The sequence below is a fragment of the Lissotriton vulgaris genome, chromosome 2_1, assembly GCF_964263255.1.
Source record: "Lissotriton vulgaris chromosome 2_1, aLisVul1.2, whole genome shotgun sequence".
Taxonomy (NCBI): domain Eukaryota; kingdom Metazoa; phylum Chordata; class Amphibia; order Caudata; family Salamandridae; genus Lissotriton; species Lissotriton vulgaris.
Window position 1 is genome coordinate 538353456 of NC_141687.1, and position 21668 is coordinate 538375123.

Consider the following 21668-nt stretch of genomic DNA (forward strand, 5'->3'; position numbering starts at 1 on the left):
AGGAGAGGGGTCAGGGTTGCTACTCTATGTATTTCCTGATTCCCAAGAAGGATGGCAGGTTACGTCCTATCCTGGACCTCAGAAACTTGAATCTGTTTCTCAAGCAGGAGAGGTTCAAGGTGCTCACCCTGGCGCAGGTTCTTTAGGCGCTGCAACTAGAGGATTGGATGGTGTCCATCGACATACAGGATGCGTATTTTTATATCCCAATCCTGAAGTTGCACAGGAAGTATCTCAGTTTTACGGTTGGGTCGCAACATTACCAATTCGCGGTACTTCCATTTGGTCTTCCTACCGCACCTCAAGTCTTCACCAAGGTGATGGCAGTGGTGGCTGCCCATCTCAGGAGGTCAGGGATTCCTTTTTTCCCCAACCTGGACGATTGGCTGTTGAAAGCAGAATCGCCAGGGATGGTGTGTCATCATCTGCAGGTTATAGCCCAGCATTTGTACAAATTGGGTTTTTCGATAAATGTACTCAAGTCTCACCTGGTGCCCTCACAGCGCAACCTGTTCATAGGGGCAGTACTGGATACCATTGTGTGTCGGGCTTTCCCGCCTCAGCAAAAAATTCTCGACTTTCAGGAAATTATTCCTCTGTTTTACAATGGAGCGGTTGTTCCAGTTCTGAAGGTCCTTCGCCTGCTCGATCTGTTCGCTTCCTGCATCCTATTGGTCAACCATGCATGCTGGCATATGAGGGCGCTCCAGTGGTGTCTCCAAAGGCAGTGGTATCAGCACAACGGAGATCTCAGGAAGTCTACAAGGATCTCCAGAGAAGCTGCAGCGGATCTGTCTTTGTGGATGGTGGAGGGCTATCTGTCTCAAGGGAAACCCTTCCATCTTCCTCCTTCGGTGGCCACAGTGATAACAGATGCCTCTACCCTAGGGTGGGGTCCTCATCTGGGGGATCTGAAGATCAAGGGTCTTTGGTCTCCAGAGGAAAGGTTGCTTCACATCAACCTTCTGGAATTGCGGGCGATACGTTTGGCGCTCAAGGCCTTTCTCCCTTCCCTTCGCGGTCAGTCGGTTCAAGTCCTAACAGACAACACTGCTGCGATGTGGTACGTCAACAAGCAGGGAGGAGTAGGGTCGTACTATCTCTGCAAAGAGGCGGCGTATCTCTGGTCCTGGGCTTAGGACCAACAGATTTGCTTGATGGCAAATTATCTGGCCGGGGTGCTGAACGTGCGTGCGGACAGTGTCAGTCGACAGTTCTCCGCCGACCATGAGTGGAGGCTTCATCCGGAGGTAGTTCGACACATCTTCCAGACGTGAGGAACTCCTTGGGTGGAACTATTTGCCTCTCTGGAGAACACGCATCGCCTGTCATTCTGCAGTCTCCAGTTTCCGAGGCAGAGAGCATTGGGGGACGCGTTTCAGTTGAGTTGGAGCTCGCAACTCCTTTACGTGTTTCCTCCCATACCCTTGATTCCTCGGGTTCTGAGGAAGATTCGCCAAGACAGGGCCCAAGTTATATTTATTGCTCCTGATTGGCAAAGAAGGGTGTGGTACACGGACCTTCTTCACCTCTCGTCGCACCCTCCGCTCCGTCTCCCTCTCAGGGCAGAAATCCTCTCTCAGATGGAGGGGCAGGTTCTACTCCCTGATCTTCATGCCTGGAGATTGAATGGGGTAACCTGAATTCTTGTTCTCTCCCGCCTCACGTGGTGGATGTTATTTTATCGGCCAAGTCTATCTACTCCTACAGGTGGTCGAAATTTGTTAGATGGTGTGGAAAGAAATCTATTTATCCTCTGAAAGCGCATCTTTCTGATGTTCTTTGTTTTTCACTTCATTTGGCTCAGCAGTGTTGTGCTGTGGCCACTGTTAAAGGATACTTGCGGCATTACTTTGTTTACCTGATTAGCCTTCTCTTTTTAAGTCTCCTATAGTCTTGAGGTTCATTAAGGGGCATACTAACGTGTTTCCGCCAACTCCTTTTATTATGCCCCAGTGGGATTTATATCTGGTGTTAACTTTTTTAATGGGTTTCACGTTCGAACCTATGCATAGTTGTCCTTTGAGACTACTGACATTTAAAACGGTCTTTCTAGTTCCTATCACTTCGGCTAGGAGGGTGAGTGAGCTCCAGGCTTTGAGTTCAAAGCCTCCTTTTCTGACCATACATGCTGAAAGGATGCTACTCAGGACCAGGGCTGCTTTTCTGCCTAAGGTATTACCTCCCTTCCATCTAGGACTGTCCATTACCCATCCTATTTTCTATCCTCCTCATCCTTCCAAGGAGGAGGAGAGGCTTCTTTGTTTGGATCCAGAGAGGGCGATTAGCTTCTATTTGAATAGAACAAAAGACTTCTGTCACGATTATCAGCTCTTTGTTGGATATGCTGGTCGTATGAAGGGCAAGGCAGTGCACAAACGCACTTTATTGAGATGGATCATCTTGTGCATCAAGATATGCTACTCCCTGGCTGGTAAGTAGCCTCCTGTAGGCATTAGAGCTCATTCCACCAGGGCTAAATTGTCTACTTCTGCCTTGTCCAGGGGTGTTCCTGTTTTGGACACCTGTAAAGCCGCAACTTGGGCCTCCCTTCACACTTTCGCGAAGCATTACTGCTTCGAATCCTAGGTGAGGATGGACAGCCATTTTGCGCGCTGTTTTACAAGACTTTTTGGTATAGAAGGCTGGATACCCTCCTCCGGGGGTTGGACTTCTGTGGGATTCTATTCATAAGATGAGGAATCCACAGACTGATGTATCCATCAGAGGAACTAGTTACTTACCTTCGGTAAAGCTTTTTTTTTTTTCAGCGCGCGCTCGCGCACACACAGGGCTTGTTCATTTATTTAGGATGTGGTGCGTCACTGTTTGTTGATCAGCCACTTCAGAAAGCTCTTATGGTTTTCATGACGTAAGGAGCAAACCAGATGTGAGACAGACTATGAAACCCGATCAGGTGCCTGTAGGGCCTGTGTCATCTTGCAAGATATCCCTGTGCGGCGTGCACAGTAGACGCAGGTAAAAGCCTCGGTGCGAACGATCCATGCGGCACACTAGCCAGAGTGAGGAGAAGGTCTATCTGGGCTTAGACTTGTGAATATGAAACAAATACATTGTAATCCATTGTATTAGGAAAGCATTCAAATCTCACAAATACCTCGATGTAGAGAGCACAACACACAATGCGATAGATATATTTATTTTAAGCAGCTTTGTAAGCAATTGTGTGATAGATGTGACACTAACTATAAATTAGAGCAGAATGTATCTTTAAGAGCCAGTTTATTACTGCAATAGAGAAAACGCAGGTTATTACCATTTTTGATTATTCCACTATATGTATCTACTGCTGAATCAAAGAATAGCATAGCAAGGAATGGAGTGTTTGCCATTGCTGAGTGGGCTTCTGAAGTGTAGTACGTCATCAGTGATAGTAAAATGGATGCATCTGTGGTTGCATGAGTAACTGAATAAATGTGGGCTGCTGACAAAAAAGGGCGATATGAACCAATGATTCAAATCAGTGCAAATAGCGAGTTTCTAGAGAGCAAGCTCTGTTGGGAGTGGGCGTGAACTGAGAATGGCCCAGAAAGGAGTGGGAATAACCAGGACTAACTGCAGTAGACCTAGACTGAATTCCCTTTATTGTTTCTATGACTGCACAATGCTTGTTTTCGTTTTATTCTGTTGTGTAGATACTTCCTGCAATAACATTCTAAATGTTTTTAAAAAACATGAAATGTAAATAGCAGCAGATGTAATTGCCTGTCTGCAATTAACTCACCGACAAAGATTGTGGATAGACTTTTTTCCTTCCGAAAAACACTCTAACGGAATATTCAGGTGTATGACAGCTTGTTGGAGACACCCCGAGAGCCATTGGTCTTTGAAATATGTAAACATTGCCAAGAGACCAGACTAGGGACAATATGCAGAAGGAAGTTTTTTTTATCAATAGGAAGTAGCATTATAAAATTCCAACAGTTTTTAATATTCACCTTGAGAATATACCTAGTTATAAATGGAGCATAGGTATTTAACTTGCACATTGAATTAAAAACATCTGTAAAACTAATGCATACATTTTTGCCTCAAATTCCCACTTGCATCTGTAATAGCATAATAGGCAGATTGGTCCATGGATTATTTCAATCCTGAGTGTTTCTATTTATTGAGTTGACGACTTCGTAGATATTTTCTGAATGTATTATTTAGAATATAAATCAAATTAATGCTTCAGCCCAAAATGTGGTTGTGAATAATGCGTGTTTGGCTATGTTGTTTGAAGTTCCTAAGATAAATCACTGTCAAACTCCATTATCCCTTTACCAGAATATCCCCTATTGGCCTAACAAGTCTATTTCCATGCCTCGGTTTCATTTTATTTCTATGCTGATCAGTCTCCCTAATTATCTTCTTCTTTCTTTATCTCTTTTTTTACATCCATCTGCTGTTATACATCTATCATCTCTTTCTGTATCCAGCTATCACTTTCTGTACCTACCAATATGTTTGTATCTACTTATCTTTTTCAGCAAATTTGTATTGAGTTCTCTCTATTTAACTTTCTGCTTCTTCCTTCCCTTTCCTATACCTCACACCCTCTGTCTTTCACTACAGAACTCCTTATACTCAATGTATCTATCCTTTCTGTATTTAGATCTTTCAATTTCTACATATTTAATCCCCGGCTATCTGTTTTTTTCATGCATAAGGTTTTCTGTCTGTACTAAGGTTTGACTCACAATCTTACAAAAGGCACAATGGACTTAAGAACCAATCATTAATTCATTTCATCTTTATTTCGACAATGTTGTCATAAAAGAAATCACATTAAGTTAAACAATTAAAAATTGATACATTGCGTCTAAAAACAGTAAAAACTACAATCATCGCGTATCCTAGGAGCTAATTCATCACCGCAAAGTGCATGACAGTAAACATGGATAGATGCATGATCGACTAATAGCCCTGCCCATCTGGAGTTAAGGATCAAGCTCCCTGGCAACTATACAGATATATCTACTAGATCCTAATTTTCAAACAATATTCACATATTTCCTTCTAATGTTCGACATTGCGGCTAAAAATGTAGTTACAACAAAAACAATTAGCGGCGAAAGATCAGTTTTAAGTATTCTATAAGCTTGGGAACAATGCCTAATCCTCAAATTTTTACAAATGGGAATAATCCACTTCTTTCTAGGTTTCTGGTAAACAGGGCAAAAAAAGACAACATGCAATTCATTTTCCAGCTCCGAGGTACAAGCAGGACAATTTCTAGTAGTAGGTAGGCACCACTTGCTCGTAAGAGCTCTGATTGGCAAAGAGCCGTGTCTCCATTGGAGATACAACTTCCTAAAAGCAGCTGGACTGACATCGTCGAAGACAGACTCAAATTTATAAAAATCTTTAATCATTAAAAACGTACCGGACTGAGTACCAGTTTGGGCATTCGTTAGGGAAGCAGTTAAATTACTTTCATGGTATAAATTGACCAGGTACTTGCTCAATATATTTCTGTAGGCATGCTCCGGGTTGGACCACATGGGCGAGAGGCCTAATCTCTCAAATTCCTCTCTTACGTATTTCAGCCAAGGGAGTTTCCGCGCCTTCGGAAGACTTAGGACCTCTGAAAGCTCTTGCCTATAATTCTTGAGCTCTGGGGTTACCCAGAGTCGCCTCCAGAAAGTTAAGGGTTTGAGGCCAACTTCCTCATTTATAGGTCTACGGCCCAGGTCAAGCCTGAGGGGCAGTAGTGGTGTGCTAGGGGGCAGTGATACCAACTGTCTTAAAAATGTGTTCTCCGTGACGGCGATCGTGGGCCCCCACAGTTCGCCACCATAGATTACCGCCCCACGTGCCTGCAATTTATAAATTTCCAGAAGTGGGCCAATTGGTTTTACAGAGGATTTATTTAAGAGCTTGAGAATGCCTCCCGCTTTTTGAGAGAGCCTTAGTTGGGATTTTATTTGGTGTTGTACCCAGGTCATACTTTCATTAAGGGTGAGACCCAGATACTCGAACGTCTGGACTCTTTCAAGGCGGACTCCACCTCTCGCAGGGCTCGGGAGTGTTGTTAGCGGGGGTTAAAAATCATAAATGTCGTTTTCAGGGTATTTATTTCTAACCCCCGATCCCGACAGAAAGACACAAAGCCGTCCAGAACTCGCTGGATCTCCATAGGCGTCTTAGAGAGTAATAGGGTATCGTCTGTGAACATGATCGCAGAGATCCCAGACCCAGAAAGCTTTGAAGCGTCGCTATTAGGGACCGCATTCAGATGGGCGATTACCCCGTTGACGTAGAGGCAAAACAGGGTGGGCGCCAAGACGCACCCCTGTCTTACCCCCTCTCCCAACGGGGAATCTAGCTGACAAAGAACCATCTTTCCCACACCTGACCGGTGCGAAATTCTCAGCGTGGAGTCGAATTATTATTTTCAGAAGAGGGGGAGGAATACCCATTTCCGAAAGGACACTCCACAGTTTCTGGCGAGGGACAAGATCGAAGGCCGCACGAAGATCCACAAAGACAGTGTATAGTGAGCCTCTCTCAATCTTAAGTTTTCCAGAAAAGCATGGTTAATCGAAAAATCTGGTCCGTGGTAGATACATTCTTTCTGAACCCGGCTTGATAAGGGCTTAAGATGTCAAATTCCTCTATCCAATCTAAAAGGCGGTCTAGAATCAACCTTGTGAAGAGCTTTTGCGACACGTCAATGAGGCTGATTGGCCTGTAGTTGGCTGGGAGCAGAGGTGAGCCCTTCTGAAGGTTGGGACTATCTCTGCTCCCAGCCAAGTACTTGGGACCGCCATGCCCCCCAAGATTGCATTGAAAATAACCATTAAATAGGGGGCCCAAACCCTGGGTTCGTGTTTGAAAAGATCTCCAGCTACTTTATCCAGCCCTGGGGCCTTACCAGAAGGAAGTTTGGAAATGGCAGCCATGACTTCTCCCTCAGTAAAGTCAACCTCGGTCGTATCAGCCGTAAAACTATGAACTGATCCCTCTTGGACCTGGTCCTCAGTAGAGTTGTCCCCCTGATACAAGGTATGAAAGTGTTCTTCCCACACTTCCGGAGCGATGTTTGGTGCTACTGCCGAAACGGGGTCAGCCGACCCCGTGCTCACAATTAGCCAAGATTTCCGGGCGTCTCTTATTGACAATGCAGATGTTAAGTTTTCCCAATTCTCATTCCCCCACTCAACCTTGGCGTGGTGAATTAACTGCTGATATACTATCCTCCTTTGTTTTATAAGTTCCCTATTATTGTTTTGTTTCAGGGCCTCGAGGAATTCGGTTTTCGCCAATCTGCAGGCCTTATTGTACCTGGTGGGTTTGTTACCTGCGCTTCTCCCTCTAGAGCCTGGGGGATTTAGAATCTCTGCTAGAGAATTGGCTAGTTCCTTGTTAAGATCACCTAGCCTTATATATGCTTCAGGCGGGGGGTACTGCAGCTTCAGGGCGTCAGCGGCTTCCAATACTGGAATTACCCGAGCATATAGCTCCACCACTAGGTCTGGGTGAGTGACCAATTTATCCCATCTAACCCTACTCCTGTTGTTTGATAAAAGCACCCTATTAACTAGTCCGCACTCTGTGATGGGGCTATCTTTGGAGATACAAGGGGATAGAAAGTCTAGGATCAGCGCATTGTGATCACTTTCTCCCCTAGGTACCACCCTAAAATCAAGGACCTTGAGCCAAGTGCAGCTCTCAACAAAGATATAATCCAGGCATGACTCCTGCCCAGGTTTATTAAAAGTGCACCTTGAAGGGATATCCGATTTTACACGGCCATTGCAGGCCTTGATTGAGTGGTTCAATGTCAGGGTCATAATTTGTATGGCCAATGGTGCCCACGACCTTGCAGGGGAACCCACCACTTGAGGAATTTTTCAATGGTCATCCTCCTCCTGGTTTGCACCATCCAACAGGCCCGCAAGTGGCTCAAAATTAGAAATGAGGTCTTCCCCTATCACGAATGTAATTCCCTTAGGGATCTCATTTAGGAAGGCGGAGAGCTCTTCGATGGTTTTGGACTCAGATGTAATGCTCACAGGTCTAGAGTAAATATTGACCAGAGCGAGTCTAGAGCCATTCTGCCACTCTAGAACCAGACATTGGACACCCTCCGTTGCATTATCCATAACCCTGGCGCTACAGCCCAAGTGGACTCCCAGCCAGATTGTTAACCCCCCCCCCCCCCGACGGTCTGTCCTTTCCCCCCCACCTTGCAGGGACTGAGGACTGAGTATGATGCAAAACCAGATCGAAATTGTTCTTCCCTCGCCCAGGTTTCCTGGAAGAGACATACATTGTTCGTATCTATAAAAAAAAACCACTCAGGGCATGCCATATTGTTACAAAGACCTGCCACATTCCAAGAGAGAATTTTTAATGGTAAAGGATCAGATGGAGGACCTTGGATTCGCAAGATGGGTTCTACAACGGTGGAAAACGTAGACCCATTGTGCAAGGTTGCTTGCCCCGTAGCCTGACTATCGATAGTAGGGCCAGAAGAAACAACCACCGGGATCGCAAGGTGGTTAATCCGGACACTTCCTGCTTCCTGACGGCTACACTGATTCAGGGCACCCGTCCGCCCATCTCGGCCCCCAGAACCAGCTTCATGATGTAGTCAGTCTACCTGGTCCAGGCAGCTATACCTGTTGATATGAGAGTAGCCGATGGGCCCAGAGGGCTCATATAGATTTGTTCTGAACCCTCTGTTGTGTCCCCTAGGTCCTACCCTTGTCCAACCCTCCTCCAGCCCACATTCAGGTTGAATATTAGCAGGTGGGTAAAAGAATGACAATGGGAGTGCCTGAATTGCAGAATCTGCCATGCTGCCCGGCCAGTTGCAGATATGCGATACAATCCCGGGGTTCCTAAAGTTTACCAGGATACAATCGCCCTTGATTTTTTTGTTACTGTATCCCACCCACGAAACCCTTCTAACCATTAACAATTCACTTGAGATATGAGGAGGAAGGGGTCTGTGAGTGTTCAGCCAGTTAGCTACTTTGTTTTTCAAAGACACAAAAGGTTCTACTGCTGGGTTGCTAAGCTCGGGAACTCCGGTTAAAACCACTCCGTAGGGAGCAGCCTCAGGGGGTAAATTAACTACCTTTTTCAGCCTCACTCTATTGTCATCAGCATTAGACCGCTCAACATTCACCGTACTCTTTCTGACCAACCTATTAGAATTAACTAATACAGCAGACCCGGTGTTATGTACTTGGATCGGGGGGATTACTTGGGCCGGAAAGGTTACTGAAATGGGGAGGTTGGGTGAAAAAGCGCCCCCCCCCCATTAGCATCATGGGCCCTCTGTGTACTTTCCAAAGATTTCAGATGGTCCATCATGCCCCGTGGCCGTTTCTATTGTTCGTAACCTAAGATCAATGCGATCAAGTCTAGTAACCTGGGGGTCAAGCAAAGTTTTCAAAATATTTCCAAGGGAGTGAATGAGCTGATCACCCCCATCATTAGCTAGATGCCCAAATCTGAATGCGGAGGGCTGCACCACAGGCAGGGTTTGGGGGGGTAGGTTACTAATACCATTATTAGCTGAAGGGACCACCTTAAGTGCTGTGGGACCTTTGGTCTCAGAGTTAGTGAGACCTTTGTCTAGTTTAGCCTTTTTTCCACCCCTAACCTGCACCCCTCGTTTCCTTTTTGGGACAGCCCCTTCCCTGATTCCTCGTGACTGGGGAGTATTAGAATCGTGCCCACCACAGGATGACACACTGTGTTCTATTGGTGGCACAGGAATAACCTCAGGAATAACCGGAAGGGATTCTCTATGCATTACGGGGCTGCACCTAAGTTCTTGGAGTACAGTTATAATTGTTTGATCAATACTATCTAGGAGGGCAGTAGGGGAATCCCCAACCTTTTCAGGGGTTTTGGCATTGGCTATTAAGCCCAGTGAGGATCTTCTAACACTTTCAATTCCCTGGGAGAGCCATCTTTCTAGGATAGTTAGTTCGTTAGTCACAAGTGAATTTGCTCTGAGCAGAAAGTTCTCCAAAGTACCTGCCACCATGGTGCTCGACGCCGTGGCTTTACTCCTGGTTTCCCGGGCTGTCCTAGTCCTCACTCCACAATGGTCCACCGCTCAGGAATGAGTAAGTGCCTGTTGGGCACTGGCGCAAAACACCAAGAGGGGTGGCCTGGTCCGGTCTTACTCGGTCTGTAATGGGCTAGAACGGGCCCGCCCTTGGCCCGGGTTTCGCCCGGCGCCGCCCGCGCGCGTCACGCAAATCGGGGGAGAAGGCCACCAATGTAGAGCAGCAGGGGAGGGGTGGGAAGAGCATGCAGCGTCGCCGAGCGAGCTGCTGGTCCTCGCTGTCCCGCCGGTCTTTGCCCCAGAGTCTCCTTGCTTCACAACCACCACCAAAGTCCAGCGCCTAACACGAGCGGCTCCTGCGGAGCGGTGGCCGTGAGGGGCTATGTAGTACACCTACATGGGGGGGGGGGCGGGAAGAGCATGCAGCGTCGCCGGGCGGGCTGCTAGTCCTCGCAGTCCCGCCGGTCTTTGTCCCAGAGTCTCCTTGCTGCACAAACACCACCAAAGTCCAGCTCCTAACACGAGCGGCACGCAACATGTAATATGCAAAGCTCCAGCACGTAAGCATAATAGGACCAGCACACCACCAGCGCGATGAAGACCACCCAACCTATTACAAATTCAAATAGTCTGACTCTAATCTTGTTCTATCACTTCCTATCTCTTTCTACATTAATTACTAGTCTTAAACAAATTATTCTGTATAAATCACAAATATTCAGCATATTTGAGATACAAGTCAGAAATCTTATAACATTTGCACATCTATGGTGGGTCCACAATCCCACATGACCACCTTTTTTTTTCATTAAAAAAAATGTAAGGTAGAATTTTTTTTTTTAACCAAGTTTAATATCCCTTCATCCCACTGCTGCCTTTGGGACCTTATACATGTTTAACCATGCAACAGTTAATTTTGTTGCACCAAGGATATTGTACTGCATAACTTAACACTTATAAGGTCCCAAAGGCGAGACCTATTGGCTAGGCCAATGCTTGATTTGTGTGTACCTTAATCTCTGTTAAGTTAAAGCACTCTATATTCAGTAGTAAACCTCTGATTGATTTTAGTGAATCTCTTTTTACTTCCTGCAGAACTTCAAAGCTTAATAATATTGACTGTGATGCAACCTACCATATTTCCAACAATATTAAAATACTATACTTAACTCATCCTTGGCCTGCATGGATTGTGTGTAGCACTGGACAGCATGTGATACTTATATATGCATGCCTGGATGCATGTGTGTGCCTGTGGGTGGTACATGACATGAAAGCCTTCCGACTGCATTTAGAAAACCGGGCCTGAAAGCAAGTTGGCGGTAAGGCCTGCGACCCCCCGACAGGAGATGTGGATTGGTGACATTCCTGAGGGCTGGAGTGTGAGCATATGCATTTATTGGGTTGTCCAAATGCTATTTGATCATCTTTCCACGCCTTTGAGGAATTTTAATGTAAAGTTTCAGAACTTTGCACTGCAGAATTTAAAATCTTAGAAGCTGAGACTTACTTCCTTGTTTGAGGTTGCTTGGGAATGGATCATATTACAAATATGCTGGCAAAAAGAAAGATAAATTGCTTAATTTCTGTAAGGTTCTGTCTGGTGGATATGTAATCATCTTGCAGATTGCTCATCCTCACACCTTCCTTCCTCTAAGTGTGATAACTATTCTGTTCCCAGTGTTTTGAATACAAATGTTTCTTTTTCTAGATGCTCTTTCCTTTCAGTTCTAGCCTCTGGGAGGTGCGTACACAGGCAGAATGGATGTTGCAGGTCTTTGTAGTCTCTTCCTACATATGCATCACTGATCCCTGGAGTCTTCGCTAATTCATCCATTTAGCTACAAAGTTCACCTGGTGGCATTGAATCACCATTGCTTCAGAAACGTTCTAGTCTAAACCTTGTGGATAAGGTTCATATGAAGAATCTGCAGAAAGATTATGTATTCATAAAAAAGAAATGTACTTAAGGAGATAACAGTAATTGTAAAGATTTTGAGTGTCCACGAGTTTTTGAGTTTGCTCTGCTGGATCCTACTTTTCTGCACAGTCTCATTTGTGTCCAGAGCCTTCTTGAGTTGTGTTCCATTCTGTGGTTTTGTTACCATGGACCGGGCAGAGATGATCTTGGAGGACGTGTCTCTCTTTCACATCCCTGTCCACTTCTCTGCCCATGGTTATCCTGCACTGGCATTACCTTGTGAAAGGTCATAACAGTGCCAGGAGAATGTAAAGCAAACTGTTTTATAAGTTGCTTGCCTGGGTGGAGGATTTCTAAAGCTGGAAAAATTCCTATAATAAGCTCAATCCCTAAGGGGAATTTATACTTAAGTAACATTTTTACATGTAAGTGTTAACCTAAGTTTAGAAAAACATTTTGGCCTGTACTTTTGAAAAGATAGTTGATTTGTCTGTGATACCCTGTTGTAACCAGCTGACGTTTCAGTGCTTGCAGCGTTTTAGAATAATAAATAAATGCCATAACCACACAAATAACAGAGATTGTACTTTCAGGGCAAAAACAGCACTGCAACAGTACCTTGCATGATGGTAAAGGATGGAACCTCCAGGCAGCTCCGCGTCGTCCTTCCCTCCGCCGATCCGTGTTCCGAGGATTAACGTGAAGGAGTACCTCGGCTGGTTTCTTATGTTTGCACAAGTCACCTTGGACTGCAGATCTCTCGCAGGCATTGGGAAGGAGGAGGAGGCTACTTTGCAAATGAAATTCAGGAGAAACACCGCCAGCCTCCGACGCATTCGAGAACTTTTTTGGGGTGGTAGTACTTTTTGATTAAAGGACATTGGTGTTTTTTTCTGAGCTACCTGGACTTTAAGTAAGAAGAGCAATCCTCACTTTTCATTTTAGGTCTATGGATTCTCTGCTTTTTGCTACAGTGTGGGTGGCTGGATACCTCAGAAATATATATATATATTTTCATTTTTCCTTTTTTAATTTTGTGCGTGTGAGCGAGAATGTGTGAGAGAAAGGAAATCCTTTTCTACAGATTTTCCAGGGTTGCACATTTGCCTGCTGCGTGAATACTTTATGGACATAGATTTACATTCTAATTGAAATGTTATTTAAAAAGAAACACATGCGACGAGTAACCAGAGACGGTGTTTAAGAGCCTTTATATTTTATGTTCAATTTTTTTTGTTAAATGAATGTTTGTAAGTAAAATATATGCATTTCTGAATCTCAGCGTAAGATAGACGTACATCTATTTTTAGGAGGATAGAGAAGAGGACGATGAGATGTATCACCTAAAAATATGCACAACCTGCGTTTCTTGGACACCGTAATTGAATGGTAAATTTCGTCACTGCCTGAGTGAGTACTGTTACTGTGACATGGCCATGGTCAACGCAGCCTATTGAAGTTGCGTTATCGGGCACTATCTACAGTGCCATTAGTGACTGGCAGTGTGGGTCTCCTGAATTTGTTGGACTAGCATTTGAATGCAAAAAAGGTGCCTGAGCATGGCCCATGGCACCACTAGCCGTATGAAGTGACACGGAGGACGAGGGGTATGTCTAGCCTGCATCATGGTGGAGTCAGGTGCGGGTGCGAGGATGAATCCCTGAATCACTCACTCCCGGCCATACCACTGCCTATAAATAAGACATGCGCTGCATCCATATTAACTTATTGTAAATAGATTATTTTTCAGAGTTGAAGGTGCTTTATTATTTGCTTTTTTAATTAAAACCAGTAAAAAAGAGGCATCTGTGGTGCGCATAACGATTTGTTGCCATTTTTTGGTCTTAGTAAACGTTTAGCACAAACGGAAAGCAACACTTCCCCGATCCAGAAAGCTGATAGCAAATCGATGTATAATTCCTTAAAGTTTGAAATTGCTGGTGTTTCTGTTTCTTCTAGTCTTAGGTAGGTTAGGTGAAACTTTATGATCTGCACTATCTTCATAGGCTAAGTCTACCACCCTATTAAGAAAACATGACTTTGGAATGCTGCAGAACTACCGATAGTTTGGAAAAATGGCCAGTTTGTATGATTGTAGGCAGGGCAAATGCTGGTCAAGACCAAGAAGCTGCCTAGAGCTCCCTCATGGACTTTCGGAAAGCATCCAATGTAGCCTCATACTGGTCCGGACTCGTCTTTTAATCCAGCCGGCCTTTCCCCGGTGGACTGGAGTACACAGGAGACGGGTTTTGAATTGGAGCAGGCTCAGGACAGCTTCAAGACCGAGAAAGAGAGCGAATGAAGGTGGAGAAAAAAATCAGAGAGGGAGAAGAGATATTTGGCCGTAGGAGAGACAGTCAATTGATGGAAAGATAGTGAGGAGAGGAAGGGGGAAGGCTAGCTAGTTTGAACATGTTTGCCAGGGCTGCTTCTCGAGCCCAAGGCCTGCCATGGCCCCATTGCCAGGAAAGGAGTGTGTCGAAGTGTCCATTTGTGCCATCAATTCTTGAACCATGTCTGTCGGAGTGCATCACAAGGCTGGAAATGTGCAATAACTGGGAGGATATATATTTATTTATTTTCAGCAGCTTGTTGGTAAGAAGGACCCCCTGATACGGATCAATATCCTGGGACAGGGTAAACACTGTATGAAAAATAACACTCCCAGGCATACACTTAAAGCAATTACACAATAGATTAAACAAACAAACTAGTTCAGTTCAGAGAAAATACATTTTTTAATTTGATTAAAAGGAAATATTAAAATTCAGTGCATTGATCAAAATTGATAAAATAACAATATAATGATACATATGTATTCACAAAAGAGGTTAAAAAGAGGTTAGATGGCATCCGGTCGACGCGTTTCGACATAAAGAATATGCCTTCATCAGGACTTTTACCATCAAAATTCTGTAAAAAAGGATCATAACAATATTTTAATATTTTTGGCCTCCTATCGTGGAAAATTACAACTGAACTAGTTACATGTTTGTTATACCATTCTATTGGTAAGAATATTGTATTCTTTTCACATTCTTGATATACCGCTTTATATAAACATCTCAGAAACCTATGCATATACATTAGTTTCAAAAGCAAGTCATAATATGTTTTGTTTCTGTAAACAGGGAGGTATAGCCTGCCAAAACAATTCCTTGTCATTGAGTATATTAGACACATTTCAACTAAAGATATGTTTAAAGGTTAGTACAATTGCAAACAGTCCTTCTTTATAATCCAATCTAATGAATTGAGTCCAATGATATGATTGATAATCCTCCTACATTTTACACCATACATGTTTAAAAGTTAGCACAATTGCAAACAGTACTTCTTTATAATCCAATCTAATGAATTGAGTCCAATGATGTGATTGATAGTCAACCTACTTTTTATACCATACATATTCACAATCATGTTTAACTTGCTTGCATATGACTATTGCTAGACAATATATTTAGCCTACTTACTCATGATTACAAAGGGATTAAAGAAAGAAGAGTAGATAGAATAGATAGATAGAGAGAAAAGGGGATATTAACAGTTTATATATTTCTCCATCTAGTGGTATATAGTATGTCTATCAGTATTATTTTAAGGAATACTGGGTTCCTTAACATTAATTTGGAAGATGCTATAAATAGATACCACGTTTTAAGCTAACTACTACTTAAATTATTAACCCAAAACATATTCTCATACTTCTTATTCTCTTACCTAGTTTAACTCCTACTTGAATTACTAACCTAAGGTATATTCTCATAATTATTATTCTCTTACCTAAAGTAGTATTCTTGTCCTTGGACACTACTATTATTCTCATATATTGAGGCTGTAAAATGGCTGTATCCGGGCTGTGTTATCCAGCTTCGAATTTGGTTTATTATTTATGGTTTTCTGAAGAGATAAGGTAAAACACTTGTAAATGATCTAAATACACTTTTTTGGGGGGAAATTACTTCGTTCTACTGAAAAGAATACACCTAACTGCTCACCTTGCACACATCTTAATATAATCGTTTATCGTGTCCTGTAATGTATTTATACAGTGGGGTAATTTGGGTCCAGAGCGTTGTCACATCCCTACAAGTGAAGCATATAATTTCATTAATAACCACCCTATTTCTGTTTCTTCTTAAGGGGTGAACATATTTATAGATATGTTACCCTCAAAGGATTTCTGATACGCTTTTCGTCTGGGGTCTATTTATCGGTAGGGCAACACCACAGAACAATAGTATATTAGACGGAATCCTACCAAAAGATACAAATTAAATAAGTAAGTAAATGCTCCCATATTCTATATCCATTTTTTATTTTTTCAGGGTCGCTGTTATAAAATAACCGCTTACCTAAATAGAAAGGAAGCGTTGTATGCTGGTGGTGTTAGTCCTTTCCTGCGATGAGTAAGTAGGCTAAATATATTGTCTAGCAATAGTCATATGCAAGCAAGTTAAACATGATTGTGAATATGTATGGTATAAAAAGTAGGTTGACTATCAATCACATCATTGGACTCAATTCATTAGATTGGATTATAAAGAAGTACTGTTTGCAATTGTGCTAACTTTTAAACATGTATGGTGTAAAATGTAGGAGGATTATCAATCATATCATTGGACTCAATTCATTAGATTGGATTATAAAGAAGGACTGTTTGCAATTGTACTAACCTTTAAACATATCTTTAGTTGAAATGTGTCTAATATACTCCATGACAAGGAATTGTTTTGGCAGGCTATACCTCCCTGTTTACAGAAACAAAACATATTATGACTTGCTTTTGAAACTAATGTATATGCATAGGTTTCTGAGATGTTTATATAAAGCGGTATATCAAGAATGTGAAAAGAATACAATATTCTTACCAATAGAATGGTATAACAAACATGTAACTAGTTCAGTTGTAATTTTCCACGATAGGAGGCCAAAAATATTAAAATATTGTTATGATCCTTTTTTACAGAATTTTGATGGTAAAAGTCCTGATGAAGGCATATTCTTTATGTCGAAACGAGTCGACCGGATGCCATCTAACCTCTTTTTAACCTCTTTTGTGAATACATATGTATCATTATATTGTTATTTTATCAATTTTGATCAATGCACTGAATTTTAATATTTCCTTTTAATCAAATTAAAAAATGTATTTTCTCTGAACTGAACTAGTTTGTTTGTTTAATCTATTGTGTAATTGCTTTAAGTGTATGCCTGGGAGTGTTATTTTTCATACACTTTATTTTCAGCAGCTGCATACACACATTTGCTAGATTTCCTTTCTACTGGAAAGGCTGTGTAACTCACTATTTTCTATCATTTATTTGCCTAACTTCCGAATGTAAACGTGATGTACAAAGTCAGCAAGTTCTTTGTAATTTGACGGCTTTTTTACCTGAATGGACAGATCACTTCTGGTTTTCCGTCCTGATGATAAAGTAGCTAGAGGTTGAATATTGGGCCTGGAAATCTGCTATGGAAAGGGATAATGGTTGGTGAAACAGTCATTACAGGAGCTGTCCTAAAATCAACCTGCTCTGTTTGCTTGATTAGTAGCAAATGGGTTTTCTAAAGTGAAGGACTAGGTTACATTTATTAACACTGGCTTGAAAGGTGCTGTGTTTTTAATGACTGGATTGCCGGGGTATACAAAGAAGCTGAGATGGTGGAACGGGCATTCAGGAAGTTCAGTAATGGTAAGACCACGAGTAGAAGTCTATTTTTCTAATGTACTTGCAAGTGTTGCGTCTGAAGTCCCTTTCAGTTGCGTAATGTGATCTTCGGCCCACACCCCAGTCAGACACACTGCCTCATGTGAAGACGTACATTGGGTTCAAGGCAGCCAGCTGTCATTTTCCCAATGAGTATATTTGACATTACAAAACGTACATTTGTACTGAACGTGCTTATTATTTTTTTTAGCACTTTAATGTGGAGACTTGGCCAGTGCAGGTTTTAGATGTACACAGGAATTCAGATCAGGACTTAAGTGCTAATCTCGCAATCGGCGCCTGTGTCTGGGAGGACCTTCTTCTTTAACAGGATTAATAATACATTCTTTTTTTAATAGGATTAATAATGAGTGTTGGTACAGACCCTAAAGAGAAACGTTACAAAATGCATCCCAAAAATGATACAAACTTCATTATTATTATTATTATTATTATGTTTCTTATATAGCGCCAGAATCGACCCCCGAAGGGGTATCTCCGCGCTTGCCTTGGGAACCCGTCCTGGCTTTTCCCTGTGAGATAGCCCCTACAGGGCATCCCCAAGGTGAAAGCCAGGCATCCCGCCGCGGGGGGCCGTTGTGGAGATTAAGCAAGCTTAATGCCCAGAGTTGCAGAGTGTGAACCCGTGATTAGGTCAGGCACTAAAACGAGAATTATCGAGTCCATGGACATTTGAGCTAAAGACCCTGCCGCGTCGGGAATTGAACCCTGGTCCCGGGTCTGACCTCTGCTTCAGGGTCTGCCTGCTCTAACCAGTGAGCCACACTTCTACAGTGTGAATTTGAATCAGAAGCAATTCTATCAGCTATTCTACTGTGCGTTTTGAGAAAGGGGCATGCACACTTTAGCAGAAAACATCTATGTAGTACAAGACTACAAATGTTTCTCATTGGCCCTCATCCATGCTCTTTTCGCAGGCAGGGAGAAGCCAAGCAGTGTTTGTGTCTTTATTGAAATGTTTACGTGTTGTCACAAAACTGGAATCAATATACAATCAGACACAGCTTTCGGCATGAATTAGTTAATAACATCCCATGTAAATACAACATTAACCTCCGGCCCCTCGACCCCAGCTAAGAAGTACTTGCCGAGTCAATCCATAACAGACCTGATTACACTTAAGCTTGCTTAAACATTCTCACATCTGAAAAAATTCCTGTATACTTTGTTTTCCGTAATTTCATTCTCTTTTATTTGACAGGATTTATATTCTTTTTTTCAGGCAGAATCCTCATTTTATATAGTTGCCTTAGAGTTTGAAGCAGGACGTAGCAATTTGCATCTCATGCTTCCCAGGGTTCACATTGACATCACCACTTCACTTGGCCTCCACGGTGATGTGTGCTACTGATTACTGTGGCAAATGAATGTGCAGATAAAGTTACCAGTGCTAATTGATAACCGTTGTCCATTAGGGGAGTCGATGAATCGATAATCGTTATTATCCAGTATTTGGGTGTCTTTCATAGATTCACATGCCTGAATCATTCCCCGTCGCCGAGACGGGAGCCTCCGGTACATAAAAAAGTAATGTCCTAAGGACATACATAGAGAATATAGGCCGAAGGGCCTCCCCTTTGGGGCCTTTCCACGTCCTTATGTAAAAAAGGACTGAACTCTCATCGTTAGCCAATCAGCTCCGACCTCCCTCTAGAACCTTCCCGGGAGGAGCCTCAGTCCCTCAGATTTTCTACCGCACGTTGTGCTAGGGAGTCTCCAACCTGAGCTCTTCAGGTTTTCCTGACTTCGAAGTCTCAAACTTCGCTGAAGTACACCTTGTACGGAAAAGTTATATATCCTATCTTCGACTACATGTCGGAAACTGATAAGAAAGCTTCGTCCATGGCGGACTCGCAGAAGAAAGCCCTCCTAAGGGCCTGTTCCTCCTGCGGCAAGCAACGGATTCAAGCGGAGGACAAGCACGACCTGTGCTTATATTGCCTGTACCCTGACCACGTCACTGACAAGTGTAGGGTGTGTAGAGCCTTCCCAAAGAAGACTGTTAAGGAAAGGGAAACTCGCCTCCGCGAATGGCTCGACAGGCTTAAGGTCCGAGACACTCTGGAATCTTCCGAGGGTAGTGTCTCCGCGACCTCTAAAGTCTCCAAGAAGAGACCCAGGGTGCAGTCCCCTGGAGAAACAGACACTCCTCCTAAGAAGGCGCACAGGAAACCTTCGGAGGCACGTTCCACCACCTCCTCCGTGTCTGTTAAGGATGGCCAGAGGTTCAAGAAGCCCGCTCCATCTACTAAGCGGACCACCTCGGTCACGACCACTGTGTCGACCACTACGGCCTCATCACCCTCCGCGACGGCCACGACGACCACCACTGCGTCCTCAGGCGCACCGGTCTCCTCGACCATTCCTCTGAAACCTTCATCCAGTACGAATACAAACTCCAGTACGAATACTAAGTCCTCGTCACCTAAGAGGTCTAAATCTACAAGTACACCTTCGCCAAAAACATCTCATACCGAAGGATCGTCACCTAAACGGTCGAGGTCAAGTTCAAAAGGCACGCCTTCGACGACGGTATCTCAAGTCCAAGGCCCTACCACTAGTAAGCCGGCGAAACTCTTATCCCCGCAAAATTTGACGCCATCGACCCTAACGGAGGTGCCCAAGTCACCAGCACACACGGCGGGCGCGCCATCTTCACGCGCGTCGTCGGAAGAGACCCCGGCGCCATCTTGGAAAGAATCGAGATTGGTCGAAGCCTCTATTCACTCGATTCCAACGCCCTCGGTTCACCCAACGGTGGAGTTGGCACCCGAGCAAGAACAGGAGACACTCCAGAGTGAGGAGTCAGACGAAGAGCAGGAGGTTCACGAGGAACACCAGGACGTCCACGAGATCCGGGACGAACTTATATATCAGGGGCGCTCCCGGACCGTCGATACGGTGAACACCCCGATGATCTGTTTACCGCTGTCCCTGGTCAACGATTTGAAGTCCCTGGTGCAGGACTATAAACAACGGTTCCCGGACGCCGACAGCGGCACCCACGTGCCGGTCACCCAGGCGCAACCATCGGCCTCGCAACCTTCCGCTCCCCAGGCCCGTCCTCGGAACCAACCCCAACCTCGCACTCGACCGCAAACTCAGGCGGAGGACTCGTCGGAAAGCGAGGAGGAGGAGACGGACTTAGAGGAAGGCGAGGTGCAAGACGCCGCCTCGGACCACAGAGACGACGATGCCGATGCTGCGTCATCACACCATTCGTCTGCCCCGGCATCCCCGCGACCGCGCCACTCTGAGGCGGCGGACGTGGGAGGTTTTCACAAACTGGTGGACAGAGCTGCAAAGAGGTTTCACATGGCAGTGGAATCCGCGGAAACGGAATGCTTCCTCCATGATTTCAAGGAACACAGCCAGAAATTGGCCAAGTCTATTCCACTTATAGACTTTCTGTGGGAACAGGGCAAGAAGCTGATGCTCACGCCTGCTTCGGTGCCTGCGGTGGTTCCGCGCCTAGACAAGAAATATAAGGCCCCGAACACCGCACCTGCCTGCCTGACCGGCCACCCTAAACCGGACTCGGTTGTGACGCAGGCGGCCCAAAAACAATCCCGCAACCCTTCCTCGCCGCTGTCCGCGCCCCCTGACAAGGAAGGAAGGAAGCTGGACACCATAGGCAAACGGTTCTCTACCACGTCCGCCATGACCATCAAGGTAGCGAATTCCATCGCCCTCCTTGGCCGCTACAACCGCCAGCTATGGGAAGACATAGCTCCTTATCTACAAAGTCTGCCAGCCGCGGTCCAGGACGAGGTGAAAGCTCTTCTGGCGGAAGGACAAAACTCCGCGGCAGAACTTATCGACTGCGCCATCGACGCAGCCATGACGGGATTCCGCCAGTTGGCCGGGGCTGCCGTGCTCCGCCGCCAAAGCTGGCTCAAAGCAACGTCCTTTCGGCAGGAGGTCCAATCTAAGGTGCTGGACATGCCGTTCGACGGTCAATTCCTCTTTGGAGAGA

The 21668-nt window shown here is 44.4% G+C and overlaps 1 protein-coding gene across 10 annotated transcripts in view; it reads left to right on the forward strand.

Annotated features, from left to right (window-relative positions):
• Positions 1-13241, forward strand: part of ARMC8 (armadillo repeat containing 8) — a 702262-nt gene extending 689021 nt beyond the window's left edge. For all 10 annotated transcript variants that reach the window (XM_086955494.1, XM_086955495.1, XM_086955496.1 and 7 more), the window contains exon 22: positions 12554-13241. In XM_086955494.1, coding sequence (XP_086811620.1) covers positions 12554-12587 — 34 coding nt within the window. In that variant the 3' untranslated portion in view covers positions 12588-13241. The remainder of the gene's footprint in view (positions 1-12553) is intronic.
• Positions 13242-21668: the final 8427 nt, after the last annotated feature.